The sequence below is a fragment of the Tiliqua scincoides genome, chromosome 3 (assembly GCF_035046505.1).
Source record: "Tiliqua scincoides isolate rTilSci1 chromosome 3, rTilSci1.hap2, whole genome shotgun sequence".
Taxonomy (NCBI): domain Eukaryota; kingdom Metazoa; phylum Chordata; class Lepidosauria; order Squamata; family Scincidae; genus Tiliqua; species Tiliqua scincoides.
In genome coordinates this window covers 241,561,500-241,583,121 of record NC_089823.1, presented here as the reverse complement: position 1 = coordinate 241,583,121, position 21,622 = coordinate 241,561,500, and the positions used below count along the sequence as shown (strand labels likewise).

At 50.8% G+C, this 21,622-nt stretch overlaps 1 protein-coding gene across 3 annotated transcripts in view; it reads left to right on the top strand.

Moving 5' to 3' along the window:
• Window positions 1-21,622, top strand: part of ATP13A3 (ATPase 13A3) — a 69,313-nt gene that overhangs the window by 8,109 nt on the left and 39,582 nt on the right. For all 3 annotated transcript variants that reach the window (XM_066619409.1, XM_066619410.1, XM_066619408.1), the window contains exons 2-9: window positions 8,540-8,630; window positions 9,343-9,516; window positions 14,137-14,322; window positions 14,785-14,855; window positions 14,996-15,076; window positions 15,896-15,965; window positions 17,263-17,397; window positions 21,524-21,596. In XM_066619409.1, coding sequence (XP_066475506.1) covers window positions 8,583-8,630; window positions 9,343-9,516; window positions 14,137-14,322; window positions 14,785-14,855; window positions 14,996-15,076; window positions 15,896-15,965; window positions 17,263-17,397; window positions 21,524-21,596 — 838 coding nt within the window. In that variant the 5' untranslated portion in view covers window positions 8,540-8,582. The remainder of the gene's footprint in view (window positions 1-8,539; window positions 8,631-9,342; window positions 9,517-14,136; window positions 14,323-14,784; window positions 14,856-14,995; window positions 15,077-15,895; window positions 15,966-17,262; window positions 17,398-21,523; window positions 21,597-21,622) is intronic.

The following is a 21,622-nucleotide window of genomic DNA, read 5'->3' as shown; positions in this document are numbered from 1 at the left end:
GGCACTAGCAAAAAGGGGTCGTGTAGCTGGTGTTGCTGTGTTCCCAATAAGCTCACTTTCCAGTATGTGCACATTCCCTCCTCACTCCAACTTGGTTCCTTAAGTGACATTCCTGAGAGTTTGCCAGGCATTTGCCCTGGAGGGGGTAAGGCTAGGCTTCCTCTAATGAAGGGCCAGCAGTTGGAATGGAAAGCTGCGGTTCTGCAGGGCATCTTGGTGTCACCTTCTAGTCTAAGGTTTTGCAAACTCAGGCTCCCCACCTTGATGTAATCTGGCTGGTGAGCATAAGTCATCCTGCCTAATAACTGAAACCAGACACTGCCCAGGCCAGCTGTTCGGGCTTTCCTGATGCCCTCTCCAAGAAACCTTTCTCGCCCACACCCTACAAATGGGTGCAGCCTGCTCCCCTGCCCTGTCTCTTGTCCTCAACTGGGGTGCAGTTAAGCTTTTATGCCCTCCTGGATGGACACGCCTGCACTCACTCAAGCCCAGGAAATTCCTGGCTGCACGCTCTGCATATCATTCTGCACCCAGGAAAGACCTTGTGCTCTTTGTCTGAAGTCCTGCTACGACCCCAGCCTGGGGAGCAGTGTCATCATTTCCTCTCCCTCCATTTTCCCTCCACAGAAACTTCCACACGGCCTGTTTCCGGCGTGGATAACCTCTTGCTTCAGTAGGCACTCTCGCCTTTCGAGGAGCTGCTGTCTCTGCCCACCCACAGGCCCTTTTTTGACTTCATTTGCCTTCCCCCCACATCTGAAACTGGGCAGCCCTGTCTTGCTCTGCACAGGGACACTGTAGCCCCGTCTGCCTGGCAGGTGAAGAGGCCATTTCTCCTCTCCTCCCACTTTCCTGTCCCTCCTCTTTCCCTTTAATCAGTGACTTCTTGCTCCCTTCCTCGACTATCCCTTCATCTGTCCTGAGCAGTTTGCTGAGCCTGGTCCATTTGAAGCAAAGTGGTGCTTGAGTGCATCCAGCCCCCTCCAGTGCCAGCAGGGGTGGGGCGGGGCTGGCCTGGCCTCCTCTTGCCACCTCGGAGGCAGAGTTGACCTGGAGATGACTGGCAGGGTCAGCAGCTCCCTTACTGAAGGATATTCTGGTGGCCCTGGACTGGGGCGGGGCGGGTGAGCTCATGAGCGACTGAGCTTGATCTGTTGATAGCGGCCTGACTTGCATGTGTCTGGGGGTGCCTTGGTGGAGATGGGGGGCTTCCTTGCTGTCGCTTTGCTCGCTCGAGTATTTCCTGTTTGGTAACTGTCTTGTTGACAAAAATATGGTCACGAAGTGTTTGTTTTCCTTCGTCCCCTTCAGTGAGCATGGGAAAGGTTTGGGATGGTTAGAAAGCAAATGAACATCTAACTTCTCTCATCTGTGAGGGGGAAAGAAGCTGTTTGTTGGTATGGGAAGAATTGTGTGGCCAGAACGTTCTCCAGACCGTGATTAGATCCACCTGGAGTGTAGTTTGTTCTCGAAAGACAGAACTTACTTGTGATTGTAAAACCCGGAGGTTTACAATAAAGCCTGCCTGTGTAAACCACCTCAAATAAGCCCAAAGGAGTAATCCAATGGTCAGAAAGGTGGTATATAAATACCAGTTGTTGTTATTACTAATTTCTGCAAGAAGGAAATATTCGCTAGTTCTGGGGTGTCAAACTCATTTCATACAGTGGAATGCAGGCATTTATGGCGCCTGCTGAGGGCCAGAATTGATGTCATGAAGCAAGAAATGATGTCATGAAGCAGGTCATGTCCAGAAATCAGCACTTTTTTTCTCACTTAGGAACTCATTAGCTGCAGAAGAGAAAATTACACAAACCTTGATCATATTTTCAAGATATGGAAAAGCCCAATTATCACGGGGGGGGGGCTGACCTTTCAACAGTGACAGCTCAGCAGGTCTCCCAGGTGGTGGGAGAGCCCAAGGGCCTGATAAATTGATGTGGCCCCCGGGCCTTATGTCTGACACCCCTGCGCTAGTCAGTGCACTGGATTTCTATTCTTCAAGTTGCTTTCTGTGTTCCAGGAGGCACCTCAAAGCCATCAGCCCTGCTGGAGTCATGTGAATTGTTCTCCCTGCAGACTGCATACAGCTGCCTCCTCGCCAGCAGGCTTCTCTGGCCTCACCTGGGTTGAATCCCCAGTTTCCTTTTCAGGCCTTGTGCATGAAAGAATAGCAAGGAACGGTGCCTTGGGTCGCGTAACGTTTTACCTGCATCTATAGCACATGCTGTGTCCTGGAGGCCCAGCACTATGGGGCTCTGTTGCAATTCACCCGTAAAGTGCACTTTGGCAGTGTGGTGGGTAGCGTACTGCTCAATGCCAGCAGGAAGGCCAGAGCCTTCCCATGTGTGCCAGGGAGCATCACTGGCCACACGCTGGAGCACATAAGCCAGTGGGAGACGCGGGAGGGCAGAACAGGGGCAGGAAGGGGGCAGAACTGGGTGGCAAAATGGGGGTGGAGAGGCTACAGGAAGGGATGGATCTGATGATGATGGCGCAATCCGGTTCCTGTCTTCTTCATGGGCACCCCCTTCCCGTATCTCTCCTTGGATTTCCGCCAGTGAAATTGCTGGCACAGATCCAAGGAGACCCATTGCAGAGCAGGAGGCTTACTGAGGTGTACTGTAAAGGGTTTTTAATCCCCTTTCTCCTCAGAAATCTTATGATTCTCCCCCCCCCCCCGGGATACTGTGCACTTGTTTTTTGTGTGGCAGCACCAGTGGGGGTGGGGTGGGGGCGTGAAGGGTAGGGTTGGGCTGTGGCTCTGTGTTTAGCATCGTGGGGAACTTCTCCTCCCCTCTCAGTGGGGCTGGTGCTTTGGAGGAACGTGCAAGGAATTGTGGTGCTCTGTGGGGTCCCTCTCTGGACATGCAGTGCCGCTGCCTTCCCCTGGCTGCTGCTGTTCTGGGTCGGTCTGCCTTGGCATGTCCTCCCAATAATGCTCTGGGGAGGAGGAGCAGGAGCAGGAGCTCTGGGGATTTTCCCTGGAGGTGCTGTTGGAGTTGACCCTGGACCCTTCTGCGTGCAGCGCAGTGCCCTGTCTTTGAGTGTCAGGTCTTCCTTGTGGCCAGGAGTGCAGTGTGGGGTGACTTGCAGTATCCCTGCCCTTTTCACATGCTGCTCGGTGTAGGCAGACTGGCTGTGCTGCAGCAGCAGCAGCACATAGGAAGGACGGTGTCTGCTGCATGATTGTGCCCAAAGGTGGGCTTTAAAGTGCACCTGGACTGAAACAACGTCCTGGAGCTCTGATTTCTGCAAAGGAGCTTCAACAGAAACTACACTACATTTGTTACAGGTTACAAGTCATAGCAGGTATGTTACTTGTAAGCTCTTGGTTTTAGAGGCAGGCTGCCTCTGATTGCCAGATGCAGGGGAGGGCACTGGGACACAGATTGTATCTGTTGTCTTGTGTGCTCCCTGGGGCATTTGGTGGACCGCTGTGAGATACAGGAAACTGAACTAGATGGGCCCTTGGCCTGATCCAGATGGCTCTTTTTATTTTTTTATGTTCTTACAAGTTACCTGGGATGAGTGTTTGCACATGTAGCCTCTGAGTCCCAACTCATAGCTGCCTTGCACAGCAGAATTGGTGGGGGAGAGCAGTGTGAAGTGGTTTCCTGCGCCCAGTGCAGTGGAGCTTCCTGGCTATCCAAAGTGATGCCATGTGTGTGAGCTGTCACAGTGGGAGTGGCAGCTGCAGTGGAGCAGTTGTACTGTGAGAGCAGGAGGTAAAAAACCAAAAAGCAAAGTCGTTGGCCAGCACTGCAGAGAGGGGACCTCAACAATTTCTGCATTGGCTTGTGTGATTACGGGTTGAGCCCTTGGAAGATCGATCACCACAAGCAAGAAGAGAGGTTGGCTGAGGGAGAGGTCTTTGCTGCATATCCATTCCTGAAGTGTGGTGCTGAAGGGCCTGCTCAACTCTGTCTTGGCAAGATTAGTCTTTGACTTTCCTGGTGACCAACGCTGGAGTGTAGTGTCTAAGTCAGGGGTGCCCAAACCCTGGCCCTGGGGCCACTTGCGGCCCTCGAGGCCTCTCAGAGTGGACCTGAGGGAGCCTCCAGTCTCCAGTGAGCCTCTGGCCCTCTGGAGATGTGTTGGTACCAGCACTGGCCTGATGCAATTGCTCTCAGCGTGAGGGCGACTGTTTGACCTCTCGTGTGAGCTGTGGGATGAGGGTTTCCTCCTCTGCTTGCCGTTTCAAGTCCGAGATGCAGTAGTGGCAGCAAAGGAAAGGCCAGCCTTGCTTCGTGCACGGCCTTGCATAGGCCTTGAACTATTTCAAGACTTTCATTCATTCATATAAGTTCATCTTTAATGTATTCGTTTATGTAAATGTATTCAAATTTTAAATGTAAATTAATTCTTTTTCCCCCCCCCCCGGCCCCCGACACAGTGTCGGAGAGGTGATGTGGCCCTCCTGCCAAAAACTTTGGACACCCCTGGTCTAAGTGGGTGGAGAGCCATGGTGGAGGTTTCATTTGGCCTTCTTGGTCCTTGTGATCCTGGGCTGCCTTGGCGTGCGCAGTTGGCGCGTGCATATGGGGGCAAGCTAATTTTAGCTGTGAGGTGCAGTTCGTAGGGCAAATGATAACGGGCAGCTGCACCCGGAGTCCATCTGCACAGCCTTGGCGCCTGGGCCCCGTTTTTGTCTCTGCACTGCCTGTTTACTCCCATTTTGAGCACAAAGCTGCCCATTGTGTGAAGGAGGAAGGGTTTGGTATCCTACATGCTCCCAACAGTGGAGATAACATCAGGGCTGATGGGTGCGTGTGGGGCTGGGGCTTTAGCTTCCAGGGGGTCGTTTGTCCACTTTGAATAGCTTGAGCTGCACCAGCAGTCTGGGGGCCGCAGACACATCCTCCAGCTCAGCCTCACTCAAGCTTGCAATTGTCTGTGGCCGAAAAAAATCTCCCGCCAAGCAATGCCAAATGCTCCTCTGATAAGGCATCTCCAGCAGCAGTTGGCGACCCTTTTCCCTTTTCTGAAGGGTTACTTTAGACAAAATAGTTCATTGGTGGGACTTCCCTTCCAGATGGGGTGATGGCTCTTAAGAAGGGCTGGCTCCACGTCAGACTCGGTGATAAAAACCGGGGAGAGGCTGCAGGGAGGCACTGAAGAGAGGAACCTGCTGCCTGTTGTGCACTGCCTGACTGGCTGGGGAGCTTGCACGCACACAGGTGCTGCTTCAATCCTTGAAGGCTGTAAGATGTACAACCAGGACTAGCAGCTTGGAATTTGTAGTTTTGTTTGGAGGTTTTGAACAAAATGTGGGGCCTGTCTCAGAAATTCACAGGCTGCAGTATCTTGCCAGGCACTTGAAGTGACTTTGACTGGTCTGCAGGGCACTCCCGGATCTGATGTAGGGGAGTGTTGGCTTTGGGGCTTTTGGAGGGTGCTTCTAAGCTGAAAGCAAAGCCTTCCTTTGACCTTCTGTGTTGGTCACTTCAGAGCAGGGTGGGCTGCTTGCCTTGTGAAGCCATGCACTACAGTGACTTTAGGAATGTATTGGGCAAGTGTTTTCTCCTTTCTCTGTCAGAGGGTGATTTTCTGCCTCTTAACTGTCTCTTGACATGTGTGCCTCGGTGTGTGACTAACTAGCAACTTCTTACTTCTCCTCAGAGAGCCTCTGAGGCAGAGCCTCTCCTCAGCATTGTTTCTCTGTCGCCTGGCTTCTTGCTGCTCCTTTCCCAGTTCTTTTTCGAAAGGGTCAGAATGTTGTGTAGGGTCTTGGAGGGGTGGTCTTGCCCAGACATTTGCTTGCAAAAGGGGAGTACGTGGACCGTCCATAGTTCCACGTCCATTCTCTGCTCTTCGGGGTTAACGTTTGGGGATGGGAAGGGGGCAGCAGAGGTTTTCAAGCAACACAGGCAGGTGAATGGAATTGAATCAGGTTACCCTGGCAAGTAACCTGAACGCTCTTATTGGGGTATTGTGCCCAGGAAAGCAATACTGGGCACACAAGTACCCAGGGCTAAAATGGGCCTCATTGCAGTGCTGTTAATGGATGATCACTTGATGATACAACCCTTGATGTAACCCTTACTTGATCACTTGGTGTAACCCTTACTTCATTTGACTTTGATCTGTGAAGAGGCTGAGGTTGTGGGTTGTTTCTTTGCCTGGTGGTTTTAACCCAAAAGGTATTGTTGTACATCCTGTTAAAAGCCTTTCATGAATTTAGGGCACTAGCTAGTAAGATTTTATTATTATTATTATTATTATTAACAACAACAGTGGTATTTATGCACCACTTTTCAACAAAAGTTCACAAAGCGGTTTACAGAGAAATTTGTAATTTACAGGGCTATTGCTTACTCCCCCCCCCCATTAAAGCTGGTTTAACATCTTGTGTGTGACGGAGGTGCAACTGTGTGATGGCTTGGTTCAAACACGCTACCTGGTTCCAGGATGATTTCACGCTTCTCTTTTGGGATCTGTGCAAAGACCATCTCTTACATTTCTCCCTTTTTAATACGATTTTGAAGTTAGAACTTAAATTCTTCAGGCATTCTTAGCTAGGTAAGCCTGGGTAATACACCAAAGTAGTTTTCAATATGGAAGTCTGAACTGAGGGGAGATCTTGGTAAGGGGGCTTGTTTTGGGATCCCAAATCAGATTCCAAAGACCAGCTCTAAACCGGCTTTGTGCAGGCCAATTCGGTACATTGCAAAGATTCATGTAGTCAAAAGTGCTTGTAGCTGTGGGGGCCTATACAGCACAATGATAAAAGCGAGTCTCTGCAGTGAGGACTTTGATGTTAAATTTGAAGGGCCATTTGAAGGAGAAGTGAAGGCGGCGGCAGCAGCAGAAGGATGTCTGGTGATCCCAAGTTTTTTCTGAACATTGACTGTTTATCCAGTGATGGCTCGTGAGGTGTGGGGCTCTTTCATCCAGCATGCACCTCATGTGTGCACCTCACATGGGGGGGGGGGTTTATGGGTTTCACTGGTGGGAGGGTGGGATTCATGGGTAGGAACCAAATAAGGCTTAGTGGAAAGAGAAGTGTGCCAGCTCTTGGATATGTCCAGTGTCGGCACATCATACTTGCTGCTGGCCAGAGCTGCCTCTGCTGACCACAGCCAATAAAGAGGGAGAGCCTCTTGGGCAACTTGGGAGGCAGATCTGACCAATGCAGGCAAGATCCTGCCACAGTGGCATGCCTGAAATATCCAGTATTGCCTCCCCAGTTGCCCAAGACGCTTCCCCCACTGCACCCCATGAACCCTCTTTGAAGGCCAACAATAAACGTTTGGCAAATCAACAAGCAACTCGAGCATCAAGAAACTCAAAATCTGCCAAAATCCGTGATGTGATGTTGGCATCTTGTGGTCATCAAAACATTGCACCCGTGTGTGGGTGACTGTGTCTGTGTTAACGTGAAAGTGAAACCAACTGTGTATGACCTCGGATGCAGCACATCCCCCAGAGGGTTGCTGCGCTTAATCACCATTTAGTTGGGGATTTGGATTCTGCCATTTGATCCCCAAAGCAGCTCATGATAAACCTGAGCTTTCACGAGGAGGCCCAGTTTGGCTCTTCTCCTGACCAGGAACTCCTCTGTCTTGTGCTGGTGGACTGCATGTGCTCAGGAGCCAGTATTTGGGTCATGAGCGTTTCGCCTACACGCACATTGCTGAAGTGCAGTGAGGCACAGGTCATTTGTCTTGATGGATTTCCAGCTAGACATGCTTTTCTTGGGTGGGACTTGATCGCAGTGATGGACAAAGGGGAGGTGGCATCTGCATGGTCTCGTTCTGTTACAGTATTTTGGCAGCAATAAAAAATGATTGTGGAACCCAGTGCAAAAGTGATGCACTTTTCTAAGGGAGTACAGATGGGGGGGGGTCCAGCCTTTCCCCTTGATGTTCCCACATGGGGAATGAAAGGTACTCCCCTCCCTCCCCAAAGCTTCTGCCTGAGCAGTGCTGGGGTGCTGAACTGGACTCTCACCACACTTCCTCTGAGGGACTCAGGGCAGTAACTGTGGGGTGTCCAAGGGGTCTACTCTCTGCAGAGTGGCTGGGCCTGGCCAGATTGTGCTTCTGAGGCCAAATTCCATCCAGCGGCACATCCAGGCTGCTTCTGAGCAGAGGTGAGCTGCAGTCTTCAGAAGTTTACCTGGCGAGTGGGGAAAGTGATCCTGGCCTCCCCATTGCCACCTGGAGGCCCACCAGGCACAAGCATTGAGGTGGCTGCTTGGTTCTGCCATAGCCTACCTGCTTGGGTGGGGGTCGGGCTGCTGCCTGCCGCTGTCTATCTTGGACTCCCTCCCCACCTACATTCACTGAAGAAAGCTGAATTTTCCACGCCGTATGCTGATGAAGCCCCAAGGGAAGAAGAGGCCCATGAGGGTCTCTTGGATGAGGGCTGCTCTCAGCTTGTTGCACTGTGGAAACAGGCCCCGGCCATGTCCCAGCAGCCGCCTGTCCCATGACCGAAGCTAGTGTGACAGACAGACCCCTTCAGCAGCTGACCTTTGCACCCATCTTGAGAGACATGCCTTCAGGGCTTGTGTTTCCTTCCTTCTTTCATCCAGGTCTTCCTGACAGACCCGAGAACCTCTCTGCCTTGTGCTGAACATGGAAAATGAGGAGAAGCTCATCAACAGAGGCCAGGAAGATGAGATGGTAACTGGGACCAGGGTCTTGCTGCTTGTGTGAAAAGAGAAGTGCTTTTCTTTCCTTTCCAGGGCGAACAGCTGCAAGAAACAGACCAAATGGAGCTGAAAAGGTTTTGGCCGTTCCGTGCAACAGGGCAGAAGTGCCTTGTGTGTCTTCCATGCAACAGGGCAGAAGTGCCGCTGCTTTGTTCTAGGCATGAAGCTGAATGTTTGCTTGTGTTAGGGCAGCTACTGCACAGCCGAGCTGTTGGTTTTAATTTGGGAGTGCCACTGCCTGAGTGGTGCTCGCAGGAATTGGAGCCAGGTGAAAGAGGTGCACTGACTCTGAGATGGTCAAAGAGCAATAAAAGCAACAAGGAAGTTATGTAAAAGCAGCCAGACCTCCTGGCCCCCAGCTCTGCCCCCAGCAATTCAGCAATGCATGGACAGAGCATACTCACCCAATGTGCTAGGCAGAGGGTGTTGCATTGCAGGGGCCCCAGTGCTGGAACAGGCCCTGCCCCTGGTGATCCCAGACCACAGTTCTGCCAGTGGCAGCGTTGAGGCAGAGCCTCCGATCCAGATATCCAGAAACTGCCCATTTCCCGCACAGGAGAATGGCTGTCCTTCCAGCTGCTCCCGCGAGTGCTGGATCTGCACAATGAGTTTAATTCTAGACTCTTCTCCCAAAGCGTCAGGGTGCCATTGACCACCTGATGGGCTTCTCTGTCTCCATGCAGGAGATTTACGGTTACAACCTGTGTCGTTGGAAGCTGGCTTTGGTCACCATGGGAGTGCTCTGTACTGGCGGCTTCCTACTCCTTCTCCTCTACTGGATGCCTGAGTGGCGGGTGAAAGCAACGTGCACAAGGACTCCGCTAAGAGGCTGTGAAGTGGTGCTGCTGAGAACTACGGTGAGCTGGTGCTCTGGGGCCCAAAGGCTCCCACTTGGGCAAGGAGAAGCCCGGCGGTGCCTCAGCACTTGCACCAGTGCTTGTCCATTGTCCTAGAAAGGTGTGGTCTTGAGGGATTCCCCCCCTTTTGAAACTCTGCCAGAACTCTTGACTTCTGTTTGGGAAACTTGTCAAAACCACAACTGTCAAGCCCCTTGCTCTGCTCTTTGCGTGTTTTGTAGCGAAAGCCAAGGCAGCCCCATGGAGCTTGGTAGCTCAGGAGCTGCAGCGATCCCAGTGCCCCCCAGTCTTCCCCCTCCTGCAGTCATTTCCATGTAGGAGAGGTTGGGTTTTGTGAAGCAGCTTCAAGGCCTTCACTGGCCAGTGCTGAGTCACCCCATCCATCCACATGGTTTGAATAGTGACGGAAATCCAACAGTCATCCTACTTTGCATCCCTGGGAAAGGTGGGGAAAGCGTCCTGGTGTGCTTGGAGATCCTGTAACTCCTGTTTCATACTCGGTAACTTCTGTCCCTAAAAGCACCTAAAACCCACCGAGCACTGGGTAGAGCCCCAGTGAGCCGGTCCCAGTCCTGCAAGGTTGTCCTTTCCAGACAACTTGTCACCATAGGTGAGGCTGCTGACAAAACTCCACAGTCAGAGAATTAGAGGGCAGGTCCTCTCCTGGATTAGGAACTGGTTGAGGCCCAGGAAGCAGAGAGTGGGTGTCAATGGGCAATTTTCACAATGGAGAGATGTGGAAAGTGGAGTGCCCCAAGGATCTGTCCTGGGACCTGTACTTTTCAACCTGTTCATAAATGACCTGGAGGGAGGGCTAAGCAGCGAGGTGGCCAAGTTTGCAGATGACACCAAACTTTTCTGAGTGGTGAAGACCAGAAGAGATTGTGAGGAGCTCCGGAAGGATCTCTCCAAACTGGCAGAATAGGCAGCAAAATGGCAAATATGTTTCAGTGTAAATAAGTGTAAAGTCATGTACGTTGGGGCAAAGAACCAAAACTTTACATATAGTCTAATAATGGGTTCTGAGCTGTCTGAGACAGATCAGGAGAGAGATCTTGGGGTGCTTGTGGACAGCTCAATGAAAGTGTCAAACCAATGTGTGACGGCAGTGAAGAGGGCTAATTCTTGGGGCTTGGGATCATTAGGAAAGGCATTGAGAATAAGACGGCTAATACTGTAATGCCGTTGTACAAATAGATGGTAAGGCCACATCTGGAGTATTGTGTCTAGTTCTGGTTGCCACATCTCAAAAAGGATAAAGTGGAGTTGGAAAAGGTGCAAAAGAGAGCAACCAAAATGATTGCTGGGCTGGGGCACCTTCCTTATGAGGAAAAGCTACAGCATTTGGGGCTTTTCAGTCTGAAAAAGAGGCGCCTGAGGGGGAACATGATTGAGACATACAAAATTTTGCAGGGGATAGACAGAGTGGATAGAGAGACACTCTTTTCCCTCTCACATAACACCAGAACCAGGGGACATCCACGAAAGTTGAGTGTTGGCAGAGTTAGGACAGACAGAAGAAAATATTTCTTTATCCAGCGTGTCATTAGTTTGTGGAACTCTTTGCCACAGGAAGTAGTGATGGCATCTTGCCTGGATGCCTTTAAGAGGGGATGGGATGAATTTCTGGAGGAAAATTTCATTACGGGTTACAAGTCATAGTAGGCATGTGTAAGCTCTTGGTTTTAGAGGCAAGCTGCCTTTGACTGCCAGATGCAGGGGAGGGCACCGGGATGCAGATCGTGTCTGTTGTCTTGTGTGCTCCCTGGGGCATTTGGTGGGCCACTGATATACAGGAAGCTGGACTAGATGGGCTCCTCTTATGTTCTTATGAGGCACCTTGGAGGGGAAAGGGGGAAACAGGTGACTGCAATTGTTTGGAGAGATGCCAATTCTCTACAGTAATTGGCCCTGAAGTAGAAAAAGAATCCAGAGAATCAGTTGAATACCAAGGGCGCGCAAGTGAGAAAAGGTGTGTGCTTAGAAATTTCTCCACGTCAGACATGTGTTTGAATTGACTATCCAGAGGGAGAGGTTTCACATGTGCAGGATGGCCAAGTGGAATCTTCATGGTGAAAGTGCTTCTAAAGAGGGAAGAGTTAGCCAGAGTTATATTGTGGGTATATTCTGAACAAAAAGAGCTCTGCCATTAAGCTGTTTAAAGCAGCCATTTTAAATCTTCTTCAGCTCGCGGCACACTGACAGAGCACTAAAATTGTCAAGGCACACTACCAGTTTTTTACTTACATTAAATTACTACATTACAATTAATTTTTAATTAATATAATTAATACAATTAAATCATTACATGACAAGGGGCACAATCCTAACCAGGTCTACTCAGAAGTAAGTTGTATTTTGTTCAATGGAGCTTACTCTCAGGAAAGTGTGGTTAGGATTGCAGCCAAGAAGTTTGGCTGAGTACGAAGTTTGGAGTATATGTGATTCTGGGAAGGAGGAAAAATGTTGTTATTAAAGTGTAACGCCAGAGAGTGCTGACATACATAGAGAGGTCAGACTGAGCACACAGTGGGGGGAGGGGCATGAAAACACATGATAGAAAGAAGTGCAGGATTCAGCTGGAGTGGGGGGGGGGAGAATGTGAGGAAAGTGATTCTGGACCTTGGAAAGGTGCAGAGGAGCGAAGGGAGGGACAGTAAGAGAGGTGCTGACTGCGATTATGAGATTTGGGGGGATGTGCCTGTGGGAGGGAGTGGAGAGGGGAGAAGTGCCAATTGCCTGCTCCTGTATTTAAGGGGGAAAAAGTGTGACCAAAAGCCAGATTCTAGGCATATCTACTCAGAAGTAGGCCCTACTATAGTCAATGGGGCTTACTCCCAGGTAAGTGTGGATAGGACTGTGGCCCAAAGCCCTTCCCCTAAAAGGCAAAAGACAAGGCAGGGAGGGTCGCTTTGGGGAGTTGCAGGCAACTGGGGCTCCAGGACCCTTTTAGCCAGCCAGTTCTCGGGCTGGTGGCCTCAGCAGACTCGCTCGCTTCCTGCCTGCTTGCCTGCTCCTGCCTCCCTCCTTCTCGCTCACTCTGTGGGCTTCTCTAGCTGCCCAGTCAGCATGTGGGGTGGACTTGATACCCAATCCTAGGTGTGTCTACTCGGAAGTAAGCCCCATAATAGTCAGCAGGGCTTACTTCCAGGTAAATGAGGATCCTCTCATTTGCAGCCGTCCTCTCACTCAGCAGCAGGAGATGCAAAGCAGTTGTGGCTGCTCCTTTTTCGCTGGCTGCCGTGTGAGGGTCAAAGCAGCCGCTTCTCTCCCCCCCCCCCGGCATGGCTGCTACCTGCCTCCTCTGGCCCCGCATCACATCTGAGCCTGCCTCGTGGCACACCAGTTTGCCGCGACACAGCGGTTAATAATTGCTGCTTTAAAGGATAAGGCATATGTCTCGTACCCCATGCAAAAAGGTGTCAGAAGAAAATGGGTTTTTCCCCTTGTATGACGTAACAGGCTGTCATTGTGAGGTTGAGGCTGCACACCCTGAGGGTGCAGGTGAAAGGAGGCTCTGCATGGTGGCTATGAGTGGGTGACATGGCAGTGTGTGCAGTAGCAGTCAGCTTATGGCCTGGGCACATGCACCGCATTGGGCCTGCTGCCATCCCTTTCCACCAGGCCACAGCCCTATGCACACTTCTCAGGGAGTAAGCCCTGTAGAACACAATGCGACCGACTTCTGAGTCACCTTGGGTAGGGCAATATGAGCAGGCAGCACCCCCCCCAGTGGGAAGAGGATGGAAACACTGTTGGCTTATCCCTCCCCTTCGCACTCCCAAGCAGAGCAAAGCGCTTGCTGCTGCCTCCCCTCCTTGCCACAGAAATGGCTGCCCTTTCAGGCCAAGAGCAGAGAGCTGCGGCACAGAAGGGCTTCCAGGGGGGACATCGAGGGCACCACCTCACCTGCCAAACTCAGAAATCTCCAGCCCCATGTGGGCTTTGCAACCATATGCTCAGAAACCCTCGTGGGAATCTGAGTGTATGCTTAAGAGGGGCACGAGTGGGAAAGGGATTCCATGGCAGAAGTGGGTAAGGGCTGCTTGGATACTCCATGGCACAAAACCCACATGGTTATGACTTCATAACATGCTCATGTGCCCTGGAAAGTGCCCACCATTTTACACTGTTGGTCTGAGCCTCAGGCTGTGGCTGTTGCGGTAGCGGGCCTGAGCCTGCCAACTGGCGCATGTCTGGTCGTGAGCAGAAGGAGAGCACAGGCTGGCTCCCAGAAGGGGAACGTGACTGCAGATTGCACACATGGTCAGAAGGACCAGCTTGTGATTTGAGAAATGGGGTGGGGGAGGGAGGGAGGAGAGAAATCGAAGGCCCCGCACATTGTCAGAAAAACTACCGTGCAGGTTTCTGTGCATGTTGTGGGGAGGGACTTCTGAAGGTTCTCTGTCCCCTGACCTGAGAGTATGTTGTTCTCCTGCCTACTCACTACTGATGAGATCCAGTTCTAGACTGGACTCCCTTCGCAGTGCAGTGGTGGGTGGTCTTTCTCAAATATGAGTGCACTGGTCGTGTTAAGCAGCCATTAGTTCATCTGAGGATGTTGAAGCTTATTGTTCACTTTTTACACACACTTTCTCCTCTCTCTTTCTTTTTAAAAAGGATGAGTTCCAGATCTGGTTTTGTGCCAAGGTTCGCATTGTGCTCTCTTTGGGTCTCAACCCACTCCAGACTCCAAAATGTGTGGCAGAGAAAATAACCAACGGCTGCAGCAGTCGTATCTATGTCAGCCCTTCAGGAGAGGATGCAAATGACTTGAGCAGCGTCTCCCAGGCCCACCTGCAGGAGGTACCAGCGTCTGCAGTGGAAACAACAGCAGCTTTAGAAACAGTGTTTGGTTTGCCTCTGTCTGATGCGATGGATCAGCCACTTTCTGCTAGAGGAGTTTTGGGGGAGGCAGCAGAGTTCTGACAAAGTGGACTGACAAGGTGAAACCCTTGGTCACACTCAAGGTCATGCTAGAAAGGTCCACCCACACCTACTCCCACCCCAGCCAGAGGAGCAAACTGCTCAGTCTTGAGCATGACCTGCCAGACCTGCTGTGGCTGTGGGCTGACAGGGTTGTGAAGAAGAGTGCACCTCCTGGGTCCGCCTGCGTGGCTGAGGCAGTGTGCTGGCTGCATGGTGAGAAAATGGCCCTGTGGCAGGCAGCAGGTGGGGCAGCACCAGGGGGATCTTTGACTGTGGTCATCTCTGAGAGTGCTGGAGTAGCGCTCCTCGGATGCCTGACAGTATTTGTGTGTCTTCTAGATCCGATGCTTCACCCACCACAGCGTGAGGTACTTCTGGAACGAGGTGGCCCAAAACTTCCGCTCCATCAAGTAAGAGCCACATCTATTTCCCACCGCTCCTTCTGGCAGATGTCCTCCATGCTCTAGGCCCGGGGTGCCAAAACTTCTCCCAGGACTTCTTCAAAGCTGGCACACCAGTTCAGTCACTCCCTTGTCTCCCTTTTCTTTAGGGGTCTGGATGAATCCACGTCCTGCTCTTCGATTCACAGTGAGCACAGTGCAGGCCTGACCAAGGGGATGAGGGAGTACAGGTATGCGCCATGAACATGTGATCCCCCTCCCCTGGTGATAGCCTGTCAAAAACAGCCATGTCCGGCACTCTGTTGCAGATGGTGGTGGCAAAAGAAGCTGTGTTGAGCTGTGTGCATTCTGTGTGTAGGGCTTGCAAAGGAGCAAAAGCAAAAGTGAAGAAGCAGCATTTAACTTACAGATTTGAATAGATCTAAGCTAGGAAACTCCAGCACTGAGAGGTCTGGGGCTGGAGAAGGGACAACTGCCCTCCTGTTCTGACCCCTGAGAACTTGCTGCTGGCCCCCAGGAATTGAAGCACCATCGCCCTACTGTCACAGGGGTTTGGCACCTAATTGCTTTTTTGCTGCTCTTGCAAGCAGGAAGTAAGTAAGCCACTGACTCTTCCACCCCATGGCATTGGGCTGGGAAGGGCAGCGTCCTCAGCCACTTGTGTTGAAGTTGCCTCTCTAATTGTGCCAGTGGCCATGAGACCTTGTCTGTGCTAGTCGAGGGTTGAGATCCAGTTGCTGAAGCAAGGGGAAGGAGGCACAGCCCAGGAACACCAAGCAGTGTGGCCAGGAGAGGCTCTCAAAGGAGGCTGTCCCTTTGTTCTGTTTTCCCCTGGGAAATGGCTGTGGCAGGATCTCAGGTGGTTTTGGAAACCTCCGAGCCTCCTCTGGCCAGTGGGAGACCAGCTGCTCAGATAAGCCATGACAAGATGCACAGTCCCTGTGCTGCCTGCTGCCTCCTGGCTGCTCGTTTCAGTCACTGGGTGTCTTCACCCAGTCAGGGGTGCAGAACAGTGATGCTTTTGTTCTTTCCATCCCCCTTTTATACAGGAAATTGTTCTACGGGGTCAATGAAATTGCTGTGAAAGTGCCTTCGGTCTTTAAGCTGTTAATCAAGGAGGTGAGAAAGGTGTTGCTGCTGCTGTTGGCGGTGTTGTGGGATGGTGAGTGGGAGCGCAGTTGGCGCTGACGGAGCTGGAGCGAATGCTCGATTGCCCTCCTTGCTGGACTGGTGTTGCAACTGAGTAGGAACACTCGTGGCCAGTGGTGGCAGGCTTTGGGGATGGTTGTGGCTTGTTCTTGGTGAGCCTTTTTATTCACCACTCACAAGCACGGAATGGGAGCTGCATGCTCTGACATGAAGTCGGGTGCGCTGTGAGTGGCGGCTTCTCTTGAACGCTTTCCATTATTGCTTCTGGTTCAGGAACCAGGCTGGTGCAAGTGATCTGCAGGCAGCACTGTCTTGCTTGCCATTTGGCCCTAGGTATTGTACTGGGGCATTGTGAGAGAGACAGTTCTGTGGCACCTTAAAGATGAACACATTTGTTTCCGCTTAAACGCAAGACTTAAACCTGCTTGTCCTTTCAGGTGCTGCAGGACTGTCTGTAGTGCTGCAGTTTCTGCTGCCACAGGGTACGTGGCCATCCTCCTGCAGCTAGGTGGGGGCTGGCTGCTTTTGAGAAGGCTTTCCTCATTGTGTGGTTTAGCCCTCTGGGGAGCAGCTTGCGATGGTGGTGGGGGTGCTGACCTGCTGCAGTTGTACTCCGCATGGAAACTTGCATGAGACAAGTGAGAAGAGACAGCCTCTGCAGGCTTGGTTTGGCTGCTGCCTGCTCATTCCGCTTCCATTCATCCTCCATGGGCTTGTATGTGTGTGGGGACCTGGTTCCCCTTCCTTAGGAGAACAGTAGTTATTTTTGATCCATGTTGCTCAGGCACAGAGAGAAAGACAGACATTTTAGATCATCCCAGAGAAGGATGACTGCCTTTTAAAGCTGAGGTGCTAAGAATTAAGGAGAGTTCACTGAGAGTTCTGGCTGTGACAGCGCCCTCAGCAGGACTCACCTTGGACGAGCGACATTAATTTTAATTAATTAATCGACCCCGCTAATTGGGTAAGAGGCACTTTTTCAAGTGGGTGCTCCTTTTTTTAGCAGGGGGAGAGTAACTGGCCCTCCTCACCCCAGCAGTGTCTTTTCTAGTGGCTGTCTGCTGGTATTCATTTGCATCTTTTCAGATTGTGAGCCCTTTTGGGACAGGGAGCCATTTAGTTATTTGATTTTTCTCTGTAAACCGCTTTGTGAACTTTTAGTTGAAAAGCGGCATATAAATACTGTTAATAATAATGTTAATAATTTGCACTTTGAGTTAACCTACTTCTTGTGAAGGGTGTAACACGGTGTGTGTCTCTCTTTCAGGTGCTGAATCCTTTTTACATTTTCCAGCTGTTCAGTGTGATCTTGTGGAGCACAGACGAATATTACTACTATGCCGCAGCGATTGTGCTCATGTCTCTGATCTCCGTTGTCAGCTCTCTTTACACCATCCGAAAGGTGGGTTCCTGCTCATTAGCCAAGTGGTGCGTCCCTGTCTCTTCTGCATTTCCCCTCCTGTCACCTTTCAGCTTCAGGCACGGCTGCTGCTCGGTGTCACTTGACTCTGAGGGATGTAGAGCAATAAGTGTCTTCCCTTCCAGTTTGACTGGAATGTCTGACTGAGATCTGCCACCTTGCAAAACATTCTTGGCAGCAAGAGTGTCTGAAAGTTTGAAACCTTTTTATCGGGAAGCGGTTCTCCAAATACTTCCTGAGTGGTCACTGTGTTGACATGACATCACCACCTGTGGTCACATAAGAACATAAGAACAGCCCCACTGGATCAGGCCATAGGCCCATCTAGTCCAGCTTCCTGTATCTCACAGCGGCCCACCAAATGCCCCAGGGAGCACACCAGATAACAAGAGACCTCATCCTGGTGCTCTCCCCTACATCTGGCATTCTGACTTAACCCATTCCTAAAATCAGGAGGTTGCGCATACACATCATGGCTTGTACCCCATAATGGATTTTTCCTCCAGAAACTCGTCCAATCCCCTTTTAAAGGCGTCTAGGCTAGACGCCAGCACCACATCCTGTGGCAAGGAGTTCCACAGACCGACCACGCGCTGAGTAAAGAAATATTTTCTTTTGTCTGTCCTAACCCGCCCAACACTCAATTTTAGTGGATGTCCCCTGGTTCTGGTATTATGTGAGAGTGTAAAGAGCATCTCCCTATCCACTCTGTCCATCCCCTGCATAATTTTGTATGTCTCAATCATGTCCCCCCTCAAGCGTCTCTTTTCTAGGCTGAAGAGGCCCAAACGCCGTAGCCTTTCCTCATAAGGAAGGTGCCCCAGCCCCGTAATCATCTTAGTCGCTCTCTTTTGCACCTTTTCCATTTCCACTATGTCTTTTTTGAGATGCGGCGACCAGAACTGGACACAATACTCCAGGTGTGGCCTTACCATCGATTTGTACAACGGCATTATAATACTAACCGTTTTGTTCTCAATACCCTTCCTAATGATCCCAAGCATAGAATTGGCCTTCTTCACTGCCGCCGCACATTGGGTCGACACTTTCATCGACCTGTCCACCACCACCCCAAGATCTCTCTCCTGATCTGTCACAGACAGCTCAGAACCCATCAGCCTATATCTAAAGTTTTGATTTTTTGCCCCAATGTGCATGACTTTACACTTACTGACATTGAAGCGCATCTGCCATTTTGCTGCCCATTCTGCCAGTCTGGAGAGATCCTTCTGGAGCTCCTCACAATCACTTCTGGTCTTTACCACTCGGAAAAGTTTGGTGTCGTCTGCAAACTTAGCCACTTCACTGCTCAACCCTGTCTCCAGGTCATTTATGAAGAGGTTGAAAAGCACCGGTCCCAGGACAGATCCTTGGGGCACACCGCTTTTCACCTCTCTCCATTGTGAAAATTGCCCATTGACACCCACTCTCTGCTTCCTGGCCTTCAACCAGTTCTCAATCCACGAGAGGACCTGTCCTCTAATTCCCTGACTGTGGAGTTTTTTCAGTAGCCTTTGGTGAGGGACCGTGTCAAACGCCTTCTGAAAGTCCAGATATATAATGTCCACGGGTTCTCCCGCATCCACATGCCTGTTGACAGCTGTGTGCAGCAACTCCCCCAGTAGCCAGAAGGAAGGGCCACTTTGTTGGAAACAGCGCATGCATCTTGTGTATAAAGTGTACGTGATTCAGAAAGAAGAGACGTTTTCACACCTTTCTGGAAGCGTTTGGATGCCCTTTGGGGTCAGGCTTGTGGGCAAACCAGTGCCTTAGCCTCTTCTTCTCTCTAAAGCTTCTGTCCTGTGAATGTTGCCCAGACCAGGCCAGGCAGGGTTTTTCTCTTTCTTTTGGTTAGGTGTTCTCTGACATTCAGAGGGGGGAAAGCGTCACCTGGGGATTAGCCAGGCTTCCTTGTGCTCAGGCTGCTGCCTAGTCACTGAGTTCAAAGCCCGGAACCCTGACTGGGCTGAAGAGAGAGCAAAATGCTAAAGCTCTAAAATGCTTTGTCCAAAAATCCTATTCCTCTGGGGGTGCCTGTGTTTGGCTTTGCTCTGTCTCTTTGTAAAATGGAAACGATATAAAATACATACCATAGATATTTTAGTGTAAGTCAATCTCACAGATAAGGTTTGAGCCAAAGTATAGAAGTTTCTATGACCTGCAGATAAATGGGGGGACGGGGTTAAACTTTAGGGGGCAGCCTGACTATAATTTTGTGTGATTTTTATCCAAGGCTAGATCCTGAAAAATAATTGGTAGTAAATAATACTATCAGTAATTGTAGCCTAGAACTGTACAGTCTCTAATTTATTAAACATAATAGTAAAAGATGATAAGATACATTGGTATTAACTTTTTAAATTTTGGTCTTCACAACCTATTTGTAAACGCTATCAGAGTAGGTGCACTGTAAACAACATACCAGTAGAACCCTTAATCAGATCTTTCTGTGAGGTGCCTGCTGTGTTAAACCAGAGGCTCTACATATAACATACAACATATAATGCATAACTAGGAGTGCGCAATTCAATTCACAGTGGAGAGACGAGCAACAAGGACTGAGCATGAGCAAGCGCAGCTACAAACAGGTGCAACCATATTCAGAAATAAACCCTTTGCTTTCCGTGGGTGTTGTTCTTAAGTAATGGTTCACTGAATTGTAGCCTGAGACTTTGTTTAAAATGGAAAGAGGATTACATCCTGTTTTTTTAAAAACCAGACCTCTGCTAAACATTCGCAAAATGGAGCGAGGCTACAGAAGGGTCTGCTAAAGAGAACGAGACTTGTTTGATTTCAATGTAAGACTAGAATCCTGGCTTGCTTTTCTTCTCAGGAGGAGAACAGAGGATTAACTTTGGCTCGCCTTACATACGAGTATCTCTGGTATTCTTCTCCATGTCCTTTTGCTCTCCTCTGTGCTTCTAGCTCCCACAACATGCCCGAACAGCCCTGACCCCTGAGTGATCTGCGGATAAGGCGAGGAGATAATTTGAGGCTGTTTTATTGGCAGAAATTTCTTGCCTTAGAGGCAAGTATCCACGGTGCCTTCCATCAGTGCAGCTTTGAAAAAAATCTAGATAACAAAACCACGCTAAAAATGGCAGTCTTGTAGAGCAGGTACAGTTTTCTGCAAGCGAGAGACCCCGACTGAACAAGTCCTTTCCTGGAAGAGGCCAGTGAAGTGGCTTGGCAGGGAGTTGGAGTGCTCCCCCTGGGAGAAGATTCCAGTCCTTGTTGCTGTCTGCTGACCTTCTGGTGTTGATCGCGCCCTCAGCAGGTCCTCCTTGGGTGAGCAGCATTAAAATGTAGGGAGGGCCACCAGTCAAATGTGTTCTTTTGTAGCAAAATCTGCACTTGGAATTCTGTCTGGAAATCAGCTGGGATCCCTCATGCAATTCTCTTGGGACTGAGGTTGTGTGGTGAGTCAGGGCTGGGGCTGCCTCCTGCTTTCTGGTCAGCCTTCAGAGGCCACCCTGGGCCTGTGGTTCTGCTGTGGCTTGAATAGTGGGAGGCAGTTGTTCCCTGGGTGCCGCTGGCACACTGAGTCTGCCTGGAAGAAAGCTCTTCGCACTGGGCCTGCCACTTGCTGGTAGGCTCCTTGGCTGTAAAGTGTGCTTCTTTGGGAGGGGGGAATGGAGGGTGCCACCACCCCTCCCCGAGCAGATTGGGCACCTGTTCCCTACTTGGTAGGTCTGCCAACCAACAGATTCTCCATCGTGGTCTGAGGAAATGGTCTTGAGCGCATCTGGAACAGCAGCCGCCCTGGCCTGGGGCTGGTCAGTGCCTGGATGGAGACTATTCTGGACAGTGACCTCCATTCCCTAATGGAAGGAGGGCAGGGTGTTTCAGTGGGGAAAGCCTCAGCTGGATTACCATGCCCCCCTTAGTCTCCTGTCATCACCAGGCTGCTGGGTACCTATGGCTGGGTGATCCCTTCCCCACCCTCAGGTGTCTGCTCTTCTCTGGCCTGCCAAGCCACTTCACTGGCCTCTTTCAGGAAAGGACATGTTCAGTTGTGGTCTCTTGCTTGCAGAAAAATGCAAGGGGGAGGGGCTGGTGCTCCTGGTGAGTGATGTTGTTGTCTTCTCTCCCCCCCTTTCTTCTGCAGCAATACATGATGCTCCATGACATGGTGGCAGCTCACAGCATCATCCGGGTGACGGTCAGCAGAGCCAATCAAGGTAGAGTGGGCAAGTGAGCAGCCAGA